This window comes from Ciconia boyciana, chromosome 15, assembly GCF_034638445.1.
Source record: "Ciconia boyciana chromosome 15, ASM3463844v1, whole genome shotgun sequence".
NCBI classification, from domain to species: domain Eukaryota; kingdom Metazoa; phylum Chordata; class Aves; order Ciconiiformes; family Ciconiidae; genus Ciconia; species Ciconia boyciana.
Window position 1 is genome coordinate 15,506,467 of NC_132948.1, and position 21,775 is coordinate 15,528,241.

The window sequence follows — 21,775 nt, forward strand, 5'->3', positions numbered from 1 at the left end:
TCTGCGAATGAGGTCAGGGATGTGCTGTAATTGCTGAAAAACGTGTGCATAGACTTCTTAATTTTACATTAAGAAAGTGTGGGGGATTTTTCTAAAAAGTATTTTAAAGTTGTTTTTAATGGGAGAAGTTGATTTCTTGGACAATCTAAACACATCATTAATGGTTTGTTCAGATATTAATTAGAAATAGCTGAGATGATTCTTTACTGGGAATTTTTCTGAGAGGAGGGGTTTCTGGGGAATACCGGCCTCACCGTAAGAGGTCCTCAATGTTGCTGAAATGTCTCCCATTAATATTAGTGAGAGTCTCTTATTGAGGCAGTGGCCCAAGCATTTGTGTTTTCGTAGCCCACAGCAGAAGGCAGTGCCTGCCAAACCTTTGGGCTGTGCAGAGCTTTTGTACCCATCTCTCCTTCCTGCAAGAGGCAATAACCAGCCACTGCCATACGAGCAGCTAGCTTTACCCGGCGGTTTCTGGTGAGTAGGGACAAAAGTGCTGTGTGTGGTTAATGCTGTTGAACAAGTGGGTAAATGTAACTTCTGCCCTGTGTAGCTTCCCCAGTCCTAAAGGCTGGCTTCTGTGAGTTAGTTGGTGAGTGTACAGCCAGTGGCACGAATTAGGGTGTTTCACCTAGAGAACTTTTGGAAGATGCGCAACGTTATACATGCGTGACTGTGGATTTTGAAGTGGTCAAATAAAGTGCTCTTCCAGACTAAGAACCCTCTGGACAAAAGGTCATTAGTTACTCAATGAAAACCTTTGCATTACTCTGAAAAATGTAACATTTAATGAGATTTTTATCATAGAGCTTTTATCCGGTTAATAAAAGTCTCCTAAAAATCCTTCCAGTTTTTAAGGATGTTCTTGACTCTGTTCCCTACTCTGGCTTTGAGTGGTGGGAGCCACATGGCTGGCCATTGCTGTTTGTTTCTGAAAGTGGAAATCTGGTTGTACTAAAAAGAGCAGAGCTGCCTGTTAATGTGTATTTGTGTTTGCTTCTCTAATTTTTGCAGTAAAGAATGTAGGAAAATATTTTTTTGGTTGTTATAGTATCCCAAGCTGTGGGAGTCTTGGCAGTCTCTGCCTTTTTATCAGTTTACCAATGCAGGCAGAGTCCAATAAGCTTCTAAGTCACTGGTGAGTAGCACCTATCATGTGTCTTCTACATGTTAAAGTATCTGGTTGATAATGTTTTTACAAGGCTTGATAAATCTTAATACTCTTCATGTGTGAGGTATTTAGTTTAATCTACCTGGTTCTATTTCACTCCTTTCCAAATCAGCCTTCTGCGGCTCTTCACAGTGGGAACTGAAGTTGGGCAGGGAGAAGATATGAAAGTGTGTGTGTAGGGTATGTACTACAGTGGGCTGAATGCAGCTATCACTGGATAGCTAACCATTCAGAGCATAACTTTTTAATAATAAAGAATATTCCCTTCTTTTTTCACTTTTATTAAAACATCAGACATGTGAAACTTATTAAACACAAGGCTATATCCTGAGCTGGTTTAAATTGGCATGGCTCCATGGGTTTCAGAGAAGCTCTGTCAAGTCTGATCAGCTGGGGAGCTGAACAACATTTGCATTCAAAGACTGCTTCCCCGTCGGTACACATTGACAATTTCCATTCCCGTTAACGATTCATAACCAAAATAAAGTACAGCGTTCAAGAAACCTCTTTTGCCAACAAATACACTGTAACAATACTTTGACTTCAGTGATTTTGCAATGACCTATAGGGATTTGCGAGGGGTTCCCGTTATAAAAAAGGTAGTTATTATCCCCCGTCTTTCAGGTAGGAAAGCTGTGGGACTTGCCAAATCTCACATGGTATAAATAACAGAAATCAGCCCCTTGCATGCTGGTGCAGAGTCTTCCTTATCAGATTGACTCTTACGCCTGTAAGAAGTAACGTAAGTTGATCTGAGAAGTCTTTGCATTGACAAAATCATCCAATAATTACAGATGTATTTCATTTGACTGTTACTTCCATTCTTGTAGGTTCCCTGTGGTAGGTTTGTTGGGGTGTTTTTATGTTTGTTTTTTTAGATATATTATCTGGTACATTTGTCTAAGGAGGTACTGGAATAGATTAAACCCAAAGTGGAGATTGTGTGTGTGCACATATGTTACTATAATACAGAGATGCCCACATGCTTTTTACGAAGCCTGTTATTAAAAAGGCGTATCAGCATAAATTCACTCTGGTGTACATTTTTTTCTTAGAATGATATTTTTGTTTAAAACCTAGTGGTATTAAATTGGTAGTCTTGTTGCAAGTTTTATAGAATTCTGCTGTACTTTATGGAATACTTTTTACACATCGAACAGTAGTTCCCATAGGAAGGAAGCTCCGTTACAGTCCTGATGCCACAGAATTGGTAAAGGCTGCTGAGGAGTAAATAGTGACTGAGCGATGGCTGTAGGGTTTGTGGGATGCTTTCTAGTGGTCTGTCAGTCAACATCTGCCCAGAGACCTATGACTGCAACTCCAAGTTAAATCCGTTTTAGTGACTAGTTTCTTCCCCTAAAAGGAGTGATAAAATAGCTTCTTTGGTTTTCAAAAGCAACAGACACTTTCAAAAGCAAGTTCTGGATCCTGTTTTGACTTTAAACTTCAATCCAGCCAGCTTCACTGATAAATTTTTGACGCAGCGTTAGGCCAGCAGCTTCAAAGGTTTCATCCTGTCAATCTGTTGTGCTTTTCCACACCATGTAGGAATCAGGCTTGCTGAGATTCTTAATGGTAAAGTGTGCAAGTGCGTTGTATGGGCTGAAATTTCTAATAATCAAACCAAGCTGAATCAGCATGATGTGATACCGATGAATATAGCTTAATATCTCATATTTATGTAGCTATTACACTTAGTAACATACATTACTATACAAGCTTGTCACTTGTAAAGCCAGCCCTGTGCGTGATTGTGCAATTGCAGTAGTTAACGTGCCATGAATATGGTGTTGGAGGCAGAACTGAGCTTGTTTGTACCTTTTGCGACACTGTGCACAATAATTTGGTCCCTTAGACGTGACTGAGACGGGCTTCTCTGAAACAGGGCTTGTGATTATGCCATTTATAAAGGCTTATTAATGATTCACTGAAGCCTGTTCTACAGTCATTTTGTACTACCTCAACTATTTCACTACAGAGTTGGATTTTTTTTCCCTCTCTGTTGTTCTTTAAACTGACAGAATATAATTAGCGTGATGCCAGGTCTGGTAAGTGACACTATTACAAATATATCTTGTGTAAGTCCTATTAGTGGGTTGTTCCCCTCTGTACGTGGCCATCCTGCAAGTGGTGGAGTTAGAGCAATGCAAAAGCTGTTGCTTCTGAACTGAGGAAATACACACAATAATAAATTGTTTAAATACAAGTCAGGAGAAAACAACTTAAATAATTTAAGTGATGAGGTTTTTGAGTCAGTCATTTTTTATTGCTACCGTGATTACTCACTTGTTAAGAGTTACGGTAATAGATACAGGCTCAAAATTCTCTATCATGTTTAATTAGTAACTGGTAATTAATAATTAACTGGTAAGAGCTTTTTTCATGTTTCACCAGGTCTGACATATGTTTGACCATGCTTTTTCATAAATTGATATATAGTTTTGGTGCCAATGTTCCCTAACTTTGTGTTTAACCAAGGTATTAACAAAATAGAGTTGAAAGGAAGGCAGAGAGGTAAGTGGGAATGAAGAAACTTAAAAGAAATCACATACTGGGGTTTTTTTGGTTTTTTTTTTTTTCCCCCTCTATTAACACCCTCGCCAAAGAGACCTGCAAACCCCCTCCCGACAAATAATACCCCAAAAGGCCATCTTGAAATGTCAGTAATCAACCAAGTTAATAAAATTTGTTTTTTCTTCACTTTGCAAATGTGATTATACCTGTTCAAGGAAAATCAGCTTATGGAAAAAAGCTACAGAATATTTTCATAGTTACAATTTGGATCATTTATATTTCAGCTTATGTTCCAGAGAAACAACACCTGTTTAAAAACTAACACACACATTTTCCTTTTTTTTTTTTTATTTTTTAGGCAGGTGTTTTGTAGCCATAATTAAGCACCAGTATTCTTCAGTCTGTATGTTCATCTGAGGTACCTGTGACTTCTGCCAAAAATGCCATTTTGTGAATTGAGGGTCAATTTCAAGTAAAAGGTGAACTCTAAAGCACACCAGAACACATGGCGAGTATTTAAAAAAATACAAGAAGATTAGCTCAAATTGCTTGTCTAAGAAAATACCATCAAGTTAACCTCTCTGAGTTACAGTGTAGGCAACAATAACTCTTCTGTCTGTATTTCATTACTTTTATTTAAGGTTCACTGCTCCACACTGACATAGTGCAGACTGTTAGAATATAGAGACTGTTTCCAGTGCTTTGGTAGTAAGAACATGGGTGCATTAATGTTGTATGTATGTTTGACCGTATGCAGAGAGGAAGCAAAAATAGGTTCTGAGCTGCACTAAGTCATCAGCTTACTTTTTTTTCTCCTCTCCATCTCATCCAGGATGCAGTTCCATCTCTGCATGTGAAGTTTTATGTAATTAGTTCTCGTTTGTAGCGCCTCTTGGCTTCCTTTGTTATATAACACATTTGTGCTCATATTAAGAGACTGACAGCGTGGAAAATGACGATTTTTGATTTTTTTTTTTTGCCTTACAGGTAAGGTCAGGTACAGACAACAATGTTGTGGGTTCATGACAGCTCCCCGGTGTTACAGCACTATTTCCTGTTACAGTGCCAAATACCCAGAAACAAAGTCTTTGCTAGTTAACCCATGCATGTTCTACTTCTGCTAGTACTGAGCAGATTGCAAAATGTTGAAAGAATTTGTAGGGATAGTCCTAATTCCTTTCTAAAACCAGTTGAAACCATAGAGATGTAAGTTCTGATTGGGGGGTGCAGCGTGGTTCGGTGTCAGTCGTATCCCGCCTGTTCTCCAGCCAGCTGCCGATGCCCCTGCTCGCAGCTCCCCTCTCTCCGCATTCAGCTCTTGTGTTCTTTTGGCCTACAGATCGCTGTGCAGTTACACATGCGCGAGCTATGCCATCAGCCTGATCCTGTAAATTCAGTACGTATGAGTAGCCTTACTGAATTTCTAGGAGTGACCTGGGTCAGGTTTCAGCTTCTGCATATGTGCAACTATTCAAAGGTTCCAGAGGGGAAGGAGGGGGGAGATTTGGGAATATGATTCCAATGGGAGAATGAGTTCTTCGATCAGAATTCAGTGTGAGCTGAGAGATATTTGCAGTACCTATGAATCCCAGCACAGTTAGGAACTGGACCAGAAGCCGTTACTCAGCTACTTTTCAGGGAGATGTGCTCCCCATGCGTGAGGTATGATCCCGTCCCTGGCTTCTGCTGTGTTGGAGATGGTAATAGTTGATTTTAGCTTGGAGGTTGGAGCTTTTTCTGCCTTTTTTATGGATATTGTCCTATCTCTGTGAAAGCATCAACTCCTGGTTTACAGTGGGAGTCAGGATCTTTTGCTGATAGCTCAGCAACAGTGGAAACTGGAAGCAAGGAACTGATGTTTCTCAGGGCCAAAGTACTTAAGACAGTGGCTTAAGACAGTGTTGCGAAGCCAGCCTGCACCTTACGGGAATTCAGCCAGAGCAGGAGCTCTGTTGGACTTACTGCAGGTGTTTCAGATAGAGACTTTCCAAAGTGACCGTGAGGCATGTTGCACCGCTGTGAGCTCAAGGAGCTCCTGCTGTTTGCCTTTCTGCTGGGATTACCCAGATTCCAAAAGAAATCCTAGAACCTGCTTCCTGTACTGCAGGAGGAATGCGATAGTGCGAGGCTAACAAAAAAGGAAGAGAGTCTGTGCAACAGGCATCATGGTATATATCATATGGAGCCTCTGAAGATGGACTCAAGTAGTATGCCTGAGAGAATTTACATTTCCTGGTTCTTCTCTTTCTTGTTACAGCTTCTCCCCTATGATTATTCTTCTGTCTTCATTTAAGGCCTTACATGGTAAAAACATGGATGCAAAAGTAGTGGGAATATTAGCATCAGTTTCAGCAACAACTAAGAAGATCTGACCAGCTGCATCAGAAGCTGTGAAGTGCTTTCCAGAAGGGATTTGTTTGATAAGCGAACCACCTAAACCCCACTTGTGAGAGTTAGCTGGGGCTCAGATCTGCTGGCACGCAGCACAATCCACTCAAAAGCTGATGTGTTCTCTGAGAAGTCTTTGTATACAACTTTGTCAGCAACTCTAGTTTAAAAAGTAGATCCCAAAGGATTCATTAAAAAATTAAAAAAAGGGAACCCAGCAACTGAGAAACTGACCCCCTGTCAGGTAAGGAAAGAATTATTTTATTCTTTCCAATACAATGATTTTTTTTTTAATTTAATGACATACTATTTTTTTAGTTTTACATTTTGCAGGTTGAAAAGATATCTTTTAGCTCAAAGACGCATGCCTCTGCAGAAATCTCCCTTTTCTCTCTATCATCAACAGTACCTCACTTTCACGTCTCACACTTCATCTCTTAAGTATGTGCGCTGCAACTTTATATGGTAACTGCTAAATTCCAAAGTGCCATCTAATGTTTGTCAGCAGGACAGCAACTGGTTTATGCTAATGATCATAATAGTGCAAAGCAATGACCACATTTACCCTAAGCATCTCAGAAATATTTTTGCAGTTTCATTTGAGACAAAAGTCTCAACTTCTTTTGTTTTGTGTGAATTTTTATTGAATGAGGTTTTGGAAGCAACTGAAAGGCAAGGATTTTCTTATTTTGTTTGCCAAGATTTGTGAAAGAATAATTTTCTACAACTGTTAACCTTTCTGGCCTGGAACTGTGCCAGGTTTAAATTGAAATAATTTAATTTGAATGACAAATTCACAGTTTCATAATAATTTTCCATGTTTTTACATTGCTTTACTAATAGAACTATGTTTTCTTCTAGAAGTACATGTAAGAGAAACACATTAAAAATAAATTCTGCTTGCTGTATGTACCTTATTATGTAAACGGGCATCTAGGTTGTTCTTTGCATGACGTCTCTGAGTGTTGCAAGATCAGTAAGTATAACTGCAAGTAATTATTAAAAATGTCGTAAAACAAGAACATTCAGATATAAACATTAAAACATTAAAGAGTAGTATCAGGTTTAACAGGATTTAAAAAAACCCCAACTTTCTAGTCACATTTACCACATTTGCTTCTTGATAATTAACATGAAAACTTCTTACACTTTAAAGTTGTGATTTATTTTTCATGTCCTGCTGCTTGTTTATTTCTCAGCTCAGACAGCAGAACATGATTAATGGTACTGGCTTTTTAAGATTTTTAATTCTCCCACATTTTAGTTCCCAAGCATACTACTGTACTAGTTCAGCTGGGATGTTCAGGAAGAAAGATTTTAAAGCTTCACAAAACCTCTTTGCACTGTATCTCAATTTTATGAAAAGATTTTGTTACTAATACAGGCCTTGGTCTGTACGCGTACCAGCGAGGCAGACCTTTATCCCTACAAGGCATTGCACAGGAGTCGGTCAGTCTTCGTAAGCCTCTACCCTTGCAGATCCACATGTAGCCGCAAGAATGTTTTGCAGAAACTTTAAACCCAACAAGCAGGCAATTTCCTCTTCCCGTGAGCCCTTTGAGCTTTGGACCTGACGGGTTCAACCTGGCGTTTAAACCCCCAAATTTTCTACAATTCCATTTCAGCTGTCTCCAGTATCTGTAAGCTCTTGTGAACTAATGCTGAAAGAGCCCAAAATGAATGTTGGGTTATGATGACATTGATGAATTACTGAGCCTTTTGCTAGTTTAGGTCATCTTGTTAATGGTCCAAATTATGCTCTTGCTTGCTTTGTCAGAAATGTGGAGTAATTCACTGAAGTCATCGGTGCGACTGAGAACAGAATGGCCAAAGATGGCCATGGGCAGCCTGAGGCTGTGTGCCAACTATAATTAAAGCCTTTGATTTAAATACATGTCAGAGTTTACTCTTTATATATATTTTTTAAAAACAAAACAAAAACCGAAAACCCAAAACTGCTTCCCTTTTTAAGCTACCAAATTACGAGCTGAAGAGAGTATTTTTTAACCACAGTTGTGGTGACTGGGAAATGCTGTAGAAGACTGTCAGAGTTCATTTTAGGGACTTAATCTAAAATGTATCTTTAGCTGCTGGCAGAGTGGCATTTTTAGAATGCTGTCGTTAAAGACTGAAAAGAACTCTAGTCTCCATGCTTCTAACCCATCTCGCTTAGCTCTTCTGCCTTTTTGCAGTCTTATTTTCATATGTAAGTACTTCAAATACAAGAAACTAGCTCTGGAATAAAATTTCATACACAAACACCTTAATTCTCTCTTCAGAAGAAAATCCAAAACAGCTTCAGGTTTTGGTTTGAGGAGGACAGTGATTACCATAAAAATGGGTTGATTGTACAGACAGCTATCAATCCGGTGCACAATGGCAAGCCACAGTTTTGCGCTCTGGATGAGAGAATGACATGTTAAGCTGGGATCTTCTCAGCAAGTGCGGCTTGAAATGCAGCTTGAAATGCAGCACAAATCATCTGGAAAATCCAAAAGCCAAACCAAAATCTACGAAATGAAAAATAGTTAATACTGGGTCTTTCTTTCCTGCATTTGGGTGTCTTTGTTTTCCTTTCCAATAACTACAGCATGAAATTATGGTCACAGTACCAACCTTAAATTTGATTTGTTTTCCTTGCTGTTGTCATTCTGTTATAAATGTAATGCTATTTTCTTTTTTTTTTTTTCTTAAACTGGAGGAGAATTTTCTATTTTTATCCCTGCAAAATGTAGTTGATTCTTATCTAAATGAAGCTTTTGGGAAGAAACATAGGTCATTCATTCAACTGCGACCTATATGCAGTGACATGCAGCTTCCTCTGTCCTTTATTTCTAATGTAAGCAGTGCTGTCACCAGCCTGTCCTTGTTCTCATCCTGTCATATGACAACTTGGATGAAATGGAGTTGACTGATATTAGATGTAGCAAGATGGAAGCTGTGTTTGTATACAAATGAAAGTCCCCTGAACTTACTGAAGTGCCTAATGGCGTCCCTCTACAGAAAGTGTCTGCTTCCTCTTTGCCATACTGTTCTTTAGCCGTGTGATCCTTTAGACCTCTTCTTTAATACTGCAGTCTTAAAGAAGGATGACGCAGAAAATCATCCTCCATTTATATACAGCTACTCCCCGGTTGAGGCAATCTGGCTTCATCTCCCTTTCTAACCTTGCGGTATGAAAGCAAAAAGATCGTCAAAACCATGTGGATGGAAATGCTAGAAATACCCTGGTGGATTTGTCCTACTAGAGTCATGCAGCCATTCTGGAGCAAGTACGGATGCTTTGAAAGGGCTTGTGTAACTTCTCAAATATATTTTAAAATGATGGAAATGCTAACGGGAAAAGATTTCAAAATGTCTCTTGGAGATACAATGTTCTGGTTTCATTTGTCTGTATTAAAATCGTTGCGGTAGGGCACACCGACACACCATGGTGTACTGCTCTTCAGTTCTCTCACCATGTTTATTTGCTGCGTGACATTCACAGAACGACAATAAAATACACTGGGCATGGAAGCACCTGTATGAACACAGGCTGTCTGATTCGGAGAGTTGCCATGGGTGATCGCGCTGCCGTTGCCTATATGGGTGGCTGGGATTCTTGGTTCATCCTGTGCCTTCTTGCTCTGTTGGGTTTATGGAAGTTACATATCACTGAAGCCATACGTTACGTTTCCAGGCAGAGCTGTAAACCATTTCATTTTTACTGCCCCTGAGAGCAGATCAATCTATAGTGCACCACTAGTGATGGAGAATTTTTTAGGGGTAATGGGAGAAAATAAAAAAAAGAGAGCTTGGCCCAGATACTATACTACTCCATCTTCCAGAGAATTAAATCCCGTCCTATTTATAAATTTTTAATTTCTCAGAAAGAATAAAGAAGGTTTTCACCCTACTTTTGCAGCTGGGAAAAATGTGACAGATTAAGAAATTAAGGTTCATTTAAAAAAAGGGGGGGGGGAGGTTGTGATGTAGTCAGCAGTCTGATACTAATGGATAGAGCGTTTGTTGCCAGAATTTGGAAGTTCAGTATAACCTTAGGGATCTAATCCATAACTCTTATTTGGGGTAATTAGTTCTTTTACTTCAGCGTTGCCAAATCCCAGCATTCAGAATTATATGAGCTGGTAAAATATTGCAAGTGGCTAGGAAATAAGGGACTTAAGATGTATTTTGCCTTTTAAAAAAAAATAATATAATCTTTGTCTTTGAGTTAAAACATTTTCAAAATTTACTTGACAACCAGCAGGCCTACAAGCATCTATTATATTTTTGAAAGGAAAATTATGTTTTTAAATAACAACCTGACTCCAGAAGGTGGGACTTCAAAATTCAGCAACGCTGATCTTGCATGGCTTGCACAAATACTTGCGGGTTTACAACATGGGAGACTTCTTACGTGAGTCAGAATTGGCAAGTCCATCCAGGAAGGTTTTCAGTTGCGTCGTTTTGCATGCAAGAGTAGCTACTTCAGTGCCCTATGGAGATAGACTTTATAACGTTTTTTTTTCTTTGACAGTGTATAAAGGTCTGGCACATATCCATGTGCATGCCTAAATTGAATGGTGCTTTTCTCTGCCAGCATGGCCTCAACAAAAGTTGAGCTATTTTAGTTTGTTAACTGAAGAAAAGCTGGACAAGGAGAAGGGGGGGAGAGTGCTGTACAGAAGTACAGGAGACTCATACAAAATGTGTTCCTTTTGCTTTGCTTTGGCCTTTACGTATTTTATTAACAGCCACTACCAGTTGCCTCTAAATTATTCCACTGTAGATAGACTCAGAGCATATTTTTTCCCTCCAGTGAAGCAAATACTTTGCTTCAGCTAAACCTTGTGGAACATCTACCGTTGCCCTTGTCAACCTTTACGGCATTTATTTTTTAAACAAATCAGGATCAGAGTTGGGTAACGTAGTTCTGCCCTGTTCTCTGCCCCTAAAATACAAAGCCTTAGCTCTAACATGCAGCTGGAATGCTGACATTGGCAGTAACAGGAAGGCTGAAATTAGGATTAAATAGGTCTGAAACATTCCTTCCGGTCTTAAATGTCACTGTAGGAGATGCCACCTTTTCATGTTGATCTGGTAGGATTGATATTAATTAACATGTAATTATACATCGACACTAGAAGCATGTTTTAGAGTTTTCTGGGACCCTGAAGCTGGGATGAAAAGATACTTTTGTGCAAAGGCGCCTATTCTGATAATTAAAGAAGATTAAATTGTGATGTACCTTCCTTTCTGCTTTATAGCTGGTCTCGCTGTCTCTGACGATCCCTGTTTTCCAGGGATAGTCTCTAATTTGATTCCAGTAGCTTTCAGTCCCTAATTACCATTGTTCAGCCACCAGCTGTTGCAGTGGTGGATTTATTTATTGCTTTGGTTTGCCGCAGGAACCCAGTACGGAAGAGGAAAAACAACCCTTACCCCTTGGCTGGTGACTGCAAGCAGTGGTGGTTATTTAGCACTGGGTGGAGGACGTTGCTGGCTGCCTCTCAGACCCGGTTCCCTGCCGACATCTGAAGGGCCAGGCGTTAGTTCCAGCGCTGGGCAAGCGTGCCCGCCCGGCCCTGCGGTAGGTCTGGGGAGAAGGTCTTCAGGTGTAGTTAAGGGTTGGTTTACGCCTACCTACCTAGGTCTCTTTCGTAGGAGACTTGATGTCTTAATTAATATCACATCTTTCTGCAATTTCTTGGGAAAGGCAGAAAGAAGGATCAGATCCTAGACTAAGAAGGATGGAGGCTCTCCTCCTTCCCAGGGATTTCATGGAGGCTCGCAGCCTGTCTGCCTGCCTGTTCAAAGACTGAGCGTTACAAGCCTGGTACTTCCAATTTACTAGCGATCAATGGAGGTGAAAACCATGCTGTATCGTGCTGTGAAGTCCCAGGTTTTGTGCCGAATGTGGTGGATGCCAGGGATAGCACATCTGGCATTCATTTTGGTAATGAGTAATTTATCAAGGCAATCTTTTAATGAATGTGGGAGGGGTTTGTGGGCAGGTGAGTGGTTTTAAAAAATGAGGCCGGCTGTACTTTGAGCTGTAACCCTCACTGCATCTGTGTACGATGGGAAAGGGAGGAGACTGTGATGGAAGACCGTCTTTCTCTGGTGTTGGTGCATTAGGGATGGCATTCCTCTCGATGCGAAGTGCAAAAAGTAAGCGAGCGAGAGCGTTTCCTTTCTTGTGCCTTCTTGTTAGACCGCCCGGTCCTTCCCGGCGGGATCCCGAGGGCTTTCTGCCTCCGTAGCCAGCAGGTCAGCCTTTGCAGAGACGCCGGTAACCGTCGTTTCGCTCAGTGGCATTTTCCCTCTTTGTCTTCGCAGCCCAGCAGGAGAGATCCGGGGGGGGCCGGGGGGCTCCGGGCGCGCCGCCGGCCTGGGCCCCCCTCGCCGCGGGCCGCCGCCCTCCCGCGCCCGCCCGGAGCGAGCGGGCGGCGGCGCCGGGCACGGGGAGAGGCTCCCGCGCCCCCGCCCGCGCCTGCGGGCGCCGAGAGCCGCGACCGGAGCCGGCGGGCGCTGCCCGCTCCCCCGGCGCGCCGGGCGTGGCCGCGCCCCAGCCCGCTCCGGCTGCGGCTGCCCGTCAGTTCCGCCCCCGGGCCGGAGCCGGCGGGGCGGCGGGGGGCAGAGCCATGTGAGAGGGACGCGGACCCGCGGGAGCCGCCGGCGGTGCGTTTTTCCCCCGCCGGAGCGGCGTTCGTTGGCGGTCTCCTTGCCCCGGATGGGCTCTGTCCGTCGGGAGGCTGCGGAGGGGCTCTCGAGCGGCGCGGCTGCCGGTGGGGTCACGAAAGGAGGGAAGAGGCTCTGGAGGCGGGCGGCCGGCGGGGTTCTCTGCTGGGGACCGTAGCACCGGCACCTTGCCTCAATGCCCGCGGAGCTCGAACAGGTTAGTGCTGAACTTGCGTCCTTCCCCGCGGGCTCCGGCGGTCCTGCGCGGCCGGCTGCGCGGTGGTCCCGGCGCGGGGGAGAGCGCTGTCGGCGGGAGGGATCGGCTGCCTACTCGTGTCTTCATGTTTTAGCCGAGAACGGGGAGCAAAAGCCGAGCCGCGCTTGCTAACAGAGCGTTCGAGAGAGGTGTTTGCTTTTGTCTCTGTTAACTGGCGAAACACCCGAAGAAGCGAGCTGTTCTTTTCTTTGACCTTCTCGTCCTGCCCCATAAATCTAGGGAACTCTTTGACACGAACAGCCAGAAACGGTGCTTTTAAAAAAGCAAGCTTTGCTATTGTTTGCTTTTGTTCAATGTTTGCTTTTCCCATACAGTGTTCCATTCCTTCTCTTCAATTTTGTTGTTGAACATACCAGGGAAATAACTTCGGTTTTTCACTCTAAATGTTATCTTAAGCGAAAAGCCCTCCTGGCTGTCATCTTAGTAATTATAATGGGCTTACAGCTCTGTATGACAAGATTTCAAATATCATTCTTTACCTTGGAGTGTCATTAGGCATTGCAGAGTAAGGCTGTCGCAGGCTAGATTTAAATAAATAGAGATCACATAGACTCCTGTAATTTATAGGTGCCTACCTTGTTAACCTCCTTCATCTGCCTTGTCAGCCTTAGGAAACCCTGTAAATTCAGGTGGCGGCAGGGTAGAGCTGCTCCTCAAGCTAGGACGAGGTGTTACCTTTTTCTTAACCCTCCCTTTTCTCCTCTGCCCTTTTAATTTAAAGCAGAGTATTTCAGGATAAGAAAACGCAGTGATAATACATCACTGATAACACATCTGTGAATTTGTTTAGGTTCAGTGCGCTGGAATTGTTAGAGGTGCTTCAATTTGTTTGAATCATGCTGCGTTCAACTTGTCCGTCTCCGTAACAGAAGGCTGAATCATTTCTCAATGCAAATAGGGTGTTGGTTGTCTTGAGGGGAGCGCAGCCCTTTCAGCTGGGCCCGTGGGTGATGGTGTCTTTGTCTGTAGGCAGTCCCGCTCATCGCTGCCCTGCCTGCTAGAGGGGACCGACTCCTGGTTTTGTTTGGGTGCTCGTCTGTGTGTCACGCTACCTGTGGACTTCTTAGGGAGGAAGGGATTTAATTGGTGTGTGTGGTCCTGCTCGTACCGCCTGACCTGAAGTTACTGTACCTGTCAAATTACATGCAATGGGTTGTTGATTTTTAGATAGATAGACAGATATAGTTAGCAGCTCTTTGGGATTTTGTTTTTGGGGTTTTTTTCAATACACAAAGAAGAAAACTGGAGGTAAGGAGCAGATTGCTAACTGTAAAAAAAGGTGTGTTTAATGTCTTTTGACCTGTGCAGTAGAGCTGTGTTCTTGTCTTCTGGGTTTTCTGTTCTGATAGGAGGAAGAGCTTGAGTGAGAGCGGAAGATTGTAGTCGATCACTTTAGGTCATGCATTTCAGATAACTTGTAAATTCTTCTTCCATATCAAACCAAAAAAACCTCATGGTTTTAATTTTCGTGCCGCCTGTCACAGCTGAGGATCAGAGATATTTTATCTTTTCTGCTGGAGCAAGGGTTCTTGATTCATTCCGAGGTCTTTTTGCCATATAACTGATCAGTCTGATACTGCAACAGCGTATTAGAGAATGCTTTGCTTAATGAAACGCAGTAGTTTTAAACAGTGAGTTGTCAGAGAAATTTATTGTGCGGTTCCAGGGCCTCTAGAAAGTAATCTTTCAGCTTTAATGATCACAATTAAGTAAAACTAAGCCAAATGGATAAATGACTTCGAGGTGAATGGCAAGTCTACACCACCCATACAGACAAAGATGGGAGAGATATTAGTAGGGACTTCTGCCACACTAACTGGAGACCTGATGTGTTTAGAGACTCCTCACATTAAAATCTGAGTGAAGAGAGTTGTGAAATTGTAATTAAAAGGAACCAAGGGTAACTTCTAACTATCCTTTTGGCTTCCACTGGGAATAGTCGTGCTTCCTGAACTTCCGGGCCACCAAAGCAGCATTGTACCTGGGAGCACTGGTAGGAAAAATAAATGCTGAAAAACTATTCCTGTGGCCATGAGCGAGCAGGGCAGGTGTCACCTTCTTGGCGTTCCCCTGCCTGCTGCTGGGGGAGGAAGACTGCGGAAGTTTGTGCTGAGTATCTGCCGTCTGACGTTCTGCAGTGGCCTGCATGTAAGGATGGAGTTCATGAAGTGCAGGAGGATCTTGAAGTCTGGAACTGTTAAAATATGTTTGGTCGCTATATGATGTGCAGCTTTGATGTGGAGCTGAAACCTGAAGTGCTGGCTTGCCTCAGGGCCATGAAGTAGCGAAGGGGAAGGGAGTCGCTTCAAGTGGCTTCTGCCAAAAACTCTTCAGTTCTGTGTTATTCCTGCTTCAGAAAATACTTTGCTATCATTCCTGATTCAGGCACCGAACTCAGTAACGCTGCCCTTCCTCAGCTCTTTGTCCCTGAAGCGTTTTGCTAGAGGATGATATTGATGTGAGAGAGTATGAAATCTCAGATCTGGCAGGGTGAAAAAGTGGTTAATGCATTAGTGATATACCTGATATGGGTCTGTACCAGTGATGGAAAACTTGTGGAAGAAGTGTTCATGGAGGTGCAGCATGCAAAAGCATCATCACTTTCCAAACAGTTGGGCAAGTCATACTAGAAAAACCAAGTAAGAAGGGAGCTTGATTTTTAACATGGATTTCTGTATGGGTTCACACATGGATTCTCGCATATGATGGGCTGCCCGGTGTGGGTATAGGCCTGAAACAGTTCTGATGTGCTCTGCTACCTTGGAGCAGAGCTGCAGTAGGCTGCAGTAGTGACTCCTCCCCGCTCCCCAGCGTAAGCCCTTTGCCAGCAGTTGTGACCTCTGTGGCAGAGCTGGGCAAAGGGATGTGTTTGATGACTCCGTTACTGAGATGTTGAACTACGTACTGGAGCAGCTGAGTGGAGGCAGACGTTCCCTTCTGCTGGCTCTGCCACAGAGACAGTAATTCCCTGCAGGAGGGTGGACGCTGCAACTCTTTAGGCAGTTACTGCCTAACTCGGGTGCAGAACTTTGGAACTCGGGTGCGGGATGTGCCTTTACCCCTCGATACAGGGGCTTGCACACCGGGTCCTTCACCACAACCAGGACGCTCTGGAGCTGCAGCGGGACACAACGTGTAGGTTGTGAGAATGGAAGCGCTCTGTTTCTGAAAATGCTCTTGCAAGAACTGTGTTCTTCTGCAAGTGCTGTTGTGTGCTGTTGGGATATGAGGGTTTGTAACGTTCAATTTGTGTGTCTGCCTGTGTGTATACAGCTTTGTAACAGCAACAGACATACCAAGCAAAGCATTCCAGCGATTGCGCTTCCCAAGGCCGTGTTGCTTAACCACCTGTCCCGAAGGTCGGGAGGTGAGCTGGTGTACGGGGAGAATCGGGCTGTCTGCATTTTTTGCTTAAGTTACACTGCAGTTACTAAAAATAGAACTTTTTTTTTTTTAAAGTACATACACTCAACATCTTTCATAATGTAGAAATACTCATTATGGAAGATCAAAATGGGGGGGAAAAAGCATGTTAAACAGTCGCATTTGAAACTGCACGGGCTGGACGTTTCTAACACGGCTGTTCTCAGATGTAATCTCAAACACTCTTCTCTGAGGAGTTCAATTCTGCCACTGAATTAAGGTTTTGATACCGACTTCAGCAGGAGTAGAGTCAGGGCCACTAGTTGAAAATAGTTGTGACCTGTATAAAATGTCTCTCTATTTGGGTGTATAATAAGGCATTTCTCTGAATATGAGGATTTTAGCATGCTCTTGGTGTGTCTTTATCTGTTCCAGCATCTGTTCCTCAGTTGCTCGAAGTTAATTTCCTCTGTGATAGCAAAATTGTGCAACTATATGCAGGGAAACTTCTAAAAAGCTCCTGTTTCATTTGAACTATGCCATAAGGGTGTAGGGAAGATACCATAACATATTTCACTTACTGCTGCTTCCCACCCCAGAACTTCTGAAACGCCTATGCTAGTTTAAGGAGGTGTTACTCCCTCTCCTCGCCCCCCAAGATACCACTGTGATGCAGAATTAATACTTCTAAGGTAACGTGGATTTAGTTAAGGAAACTAAAAGTTCAGACCCCACCACTGCTTGTTCTCCTGTCTGGGAATATTCGTGGGTATGGCTGTGTGAGACGGGGGCTTCAGCTTCACTGGGTTAAGAAGATCCTGTCCTTTGCTGCTGCTGGCTGTTGGTTTCCCAAATTATGCCACAGGTTGCCCTCTCAGTTATGCAAAGACACGTTTTCAGGATCGTTCTGTGGACGAGGCCAGTGAGTTGATCCAGCTTAAAAACTGAAGCAAGCCCTACACGTTTTAGGAAAAGAGGAATGGCATCTCGAACCTGACTGTTTGAGGCCCTTGGAAGAGCTGTACCTTCCTCCTGGGGGTGAAACGGAGGAGAAGGGGCTCTGCGTTAAGTAGGTTAGCGGCAGAACGAAAAGGGCAAGGAATGAAGAGAAGCATGTGCATAGGATCTCACCTGACTACTCTTGCTGGTGAAACAAGCTGACGATACAGGGGGTTCCTATCTAAAATGACTTGGCCTGGGAGCTCTGGACATTTGGGTTGGTCAGATCTTCCCGAGGACAGAGCGGAGCATTAAAAAGACCCTGTTCTTCATGTTTTTGAAAACTACTTTTGTTTCAGTAGCATCTTCTATGGGACTGATGTTGCCCCACAATGACTTTGTGGAAAAATGGGAGAAAAAGTTAAGGGCGCAGATGTGGGTTGATAGTGGATGTTTAACTCTGCCTTCCAAGGTATTTTTGTTAATAGGAGCCTTCCTCATAGTTTCATATTAGCCTCTGTATTTTTCATAGCACTGCACAGACTTGCTTATACTACAGGAGGTAAGAGAAGGAAATTAATATTGCAGTAGCTTTAATAGTTGTAAGGTTAGGATAGCAGAGGTGATGCTTATTTTGTGTTCAGAGGTTTTGCTTCTAGTGAGAAATGGAACATCGGATTTTGCTAGTAGGTTTTCTTTGGTTTTGTTTTTCCTTTTAAGGATGAGGGGAACCTGATGATTCCTCCCTGTGTCACAACCATGGAATAAATAGCAAGAGGAGAGGTTTAAGAGTGAATGGAGTGCCTGGAAAAATCCTGAGACTAGAGAGAGCGTATTTCAAATTGTTGGATAAAAGGAAAACTGAAACTCAGACTTTGATAGTTTTAAATTTCACAGTGTCCTTTGTGTCTCACGTGTCTCATTAGGTTGCAGCCAGGCTTTGGGATACTTTTTTTATTCGTTTGTCTGCATGCCTAAGCAGTGAACAACTGTAACCGTACCTGAGAGAAGCTTGATGAGCACGCAGCGGCTGGAATCTCACTTTCTCTGGGGAATCGTAATCTTTTGTATCCACAAGCGGGTGGGCAAGATCTCTTCTGTCTTACTGAGGGGTGGTGATTCCACAGGCTCAGTGCTCCCTGTATACTGCAGCAATGTGAAAATTCATTACTTTCAGCGGTGTTCTCCGCCTCTCTGAGTCAAGCCCACACCTGCTTACAGCAGGAAATTGAAAGGCCTGAGTTTTCCCTTTTGGCTAATCCCACACATCTATCCTTAGCATCACAACACCTCTCTTTGGCATTCAAAAAATAAAGTGAAAATTGTTCTAAGTAAACCTGGAGAATTTTTGAGCTTGGGAATTTCTGCCTCTGCAAGCTAAATCACTTGGCACAGCTCTGAACTTTTATTTTTAGTAAAGCTTTCACAGCCAGACTATTGTAATGTTCAGAGAAAGAGATGTTCCTGAAAGCCTGAAATGAAACCAGAATGTGAGGGCTTTTTTTATATACTGTAGAGACTGTATTTTTGTGTGCGTTCGTGTGTGTGTGTGTATATATGTATAAAAATATATATATGGAGGAGACGAGAAGATTATGTAATTTCAGTAGCATTACTCTGGATGTGTGTAGTGTAACACTGATCAGAATCATCTGGAATGTTCAGAAGACTTTTCAACTTACAAACTTGTAATTCCTTCAGAAGCTGATAAAAGATATGCAGCACAATTTGTTTATGGATGGTAGAGCCCTGAGATGTAAACAGTTCCTGTGTGTGATCAGGATTATTCTGCTGGTTGAATTGTAAACTCTTTCAAATGATTTTAGCAAGTTTTTGCATCTGAAGCTATTTGCATCCCTGTCTTGTGATGATATGATTCTCAGGCAAATTCGGTGTTCGGGGAATAAAGGCCCTTTTGGCTTCCGGGCACGGCAGCGCGTGGGCCTTAGCTGGTTGGGTTTGTGATGCATTGAACAAAGACGTTGACCGGTGTTTACACCAGAGTGTTATACAGAGATGAGAGCTTTCCAAATTTGAATGAGATGGAGTTTAATACAGGCTATCAAAGGCACATTAAATTCCAAGTAGCTGTGAAGAAAGGTTTGATAAGGAAACCAGTATATAAGACTATGTATTGTACTTCGCACAGTGCTGTGTTACAATAATGCAAACTGAGTTATTTTGTTTTGAATGGACAAAATGACTTATTTGTAAAACAGATTATGCAGGTGGCTGGATTTCTCTGTCAACATTTTCCTGAATCCTTGTTAGTCACTGGTAAACCAGACCCTAATTCTTTTAAATGGAAATGGTGGCTAGAAGCTCTTCATGGCACCACTGTCTCGTATTGGCATAAACTCTGTAGAGCAACTGCTCTGGTTCGGCATGGGGTCGTGCTGATGTTCTCCCAAGTACGTCGTTTACTCCAGTCACCTTGCTGACTTCTATTAGTGTTTTGTCCTTCTTAAGCCTTCTTCCTAATGGTAGCTATGGTGACCAGAGTAATTCTCCTATTGTTCATATACATTAAATTAGGAGGAATGTATTACCATTTAAACTTAATCCACCAGATGCTTGATGTTTCTGGCCTCAATTTCATTGGTTACCAGCTCATCTGTAAAACCAGCAATATGTTTTGGGAGACCGGTGTTACCCAGCTGGGCTGTCTTGGTGATCTCTCTGCCATTTTAGGTCTCTGATGAATCCTAGATACGGTTTTCACTAGCTTAAGAGTGCAACTCTTTATAGATATTTTTTTATGATGCTCTAATGAGGGAACAGTTATAAATACTCTTTTCCTGGGTTGTAAAAGATTTCAACTTAAATGCCAGATGCTGTGAAAGTAAAGAACGACTTTGTAAATTGTAGATTGTATTTATAAAGTATGTGTTGATGCTGCTTACTATTGCAAAATATAACTCTCGCTGTTTTCACAGCATCTGGCCATGAGATGTCCCCTTGAACTCCTGGATTGCTGAAAGACTTCATTTTTTAAGAGTAACTAATGATATTAACAGTTGCCTTTAATGAAAAGGGAATGGTTATTTCTGTGCTGATAACTTCAAAAGCTATATGTTTTCATTACTTCCCCTAAATGCTGCTTGGCTTGTGCATTATCATGCCTTAGTTGTTTTCGTTGAGTTGGTAACATTTTGAAATTAGGTGGTGTGCTGCAAAAAAAATTCTTTACCATCTAGTTGCTTTTTCCTTTTTTGCTACTAGATCCTGTAAGTACAGTCGTATCTCAATATTTGAGGAGAAGTGGGGAGCAGAATGAAGCCCCCATAATTCAAGGGGAAATGGTTAGCAACCTGCTACACCACTTAGACACACACAAGTCTATGGGGCAGGATGGGATCCACCCAGGAGCGCTGAGGGAGCTGGCGGCAGTGCTCACCAAGCCACTTCCAATCTGTTATCAGCAGTCCTGGCTCACCGGGCAGGTCCCAGTTGACTGGAGGTCAGCAAATGTGACGCCCAGCTACAAGAAGGGCCAGGAGGAGGATCCGGGAAATGACAGGCCTGTCAGTCTGACCTTGGTGCCAGGGGAGGTTATGGAGCAGATCATCGTGAGTGCCATCACGCAGCACGTACAGGACAACCAGGTGATCAAGCCCAGGTTCATGAAAGGCAGGTCCTGCCTGACTAACCTGATCTCCTATGACAAGGTGGCCTGCTTAGTGGATGAGGGAAAGGCTGTGGATGTTGTCTACCTAGACTGTAGTAAAGCCTTTGACACTGTTTCCCACAGCGTTCCCCTGGAGAAACTGGCTGCTCCTGGCTTGGATGGGTGTGCTCTTTGCTGGGTAAAGAACTGGATGGATGGCTGGGCCCAAAGAGTGGTGGGGAATGGAGTTTACTCCAGTTGGCGGCCGGTCACAAGCGGTGTTTCCCAGGGCTCAGTGTTGGGGCCAGTCCTGTTTAATGTCTTCATCAGTGATCTGGACGAAGGGATCGAGTGCACCCTCAGTCAGTTTGCCAATGACACCAAGTTGTGCGGGAGTGTTGATCTGCTGGAGGGGAGGAAGGCTCTGCAGAGGGACCTGGACAGGCTGGGTCGATGGGCTGGGGCCAATTGTATGAGGTTCAACAAGGCTCAGTGCTGGGTCCTGCACTTGGGCCACAGCAACCCCATGCAACGCTACAGGCTTGGGGAAGAGAGGCTGGAAAGCTGCCTGGCAGAAAAGGACCTGGGGGTGTTGGTTGACAGCCGGCTGAATATGAGCCAGCAGTGTGCCCAGGTGGCCAAGAAGGCCAATGGCATCCTGGCTTGTATCAGGAATAGTGTGGCCAGCAGGACTAGGGCAGTGATCGTGCCCCTGTACTCGGCACTGGTGAGGCCGCACCTCGAATGCTGTGTTCAGTGTTGGGCCCCTCACTCCAAGAGAGACCTTGAGGGGCTGGAGCGTGTCCAGAGAAGGGCAACGGAGCTGGGGAAGGGTCTGGAGCACGAGGCTGAT

The 21,775-nt window shown here is 43.3% G+C and overlaps 1 protein-coding gene across 15 annotated transcripts in view; it reads left to right on the plus strand.

Annotated features, from left to right (window-relative positions):
• The window catches only part of ARVCF (ARVCF delta catenin family member), a 298,725-nt gene that overhangs the window by 125,318 nt on the left and 151,632 nt on the right, over nt 1-21,775 (plus strand). The window contains exon 1 of one of the 15 annotated variants that reach the window (XM_072879715.1): nt 12,110-12,226. The exons of 13 other annotated variants lie outside the window; for them this stretch is intronic. Coding sequence is in view for 1 of the 2 variants with exons in the window: in XM_072879706.1 (XP_072735807.1) it covers nt 12,933-12,953 (21 nt within the window). In the remaining variant the exon portion in view is untranslated. Of the gene's footprint in view, nt 1-12,109; nt 12,227-12,618; nt 12,954-21,775 lie in introns of those variants that run through there. One more of the 15 variants, XM_072879706.1, reaches the window with a different exon arrangement.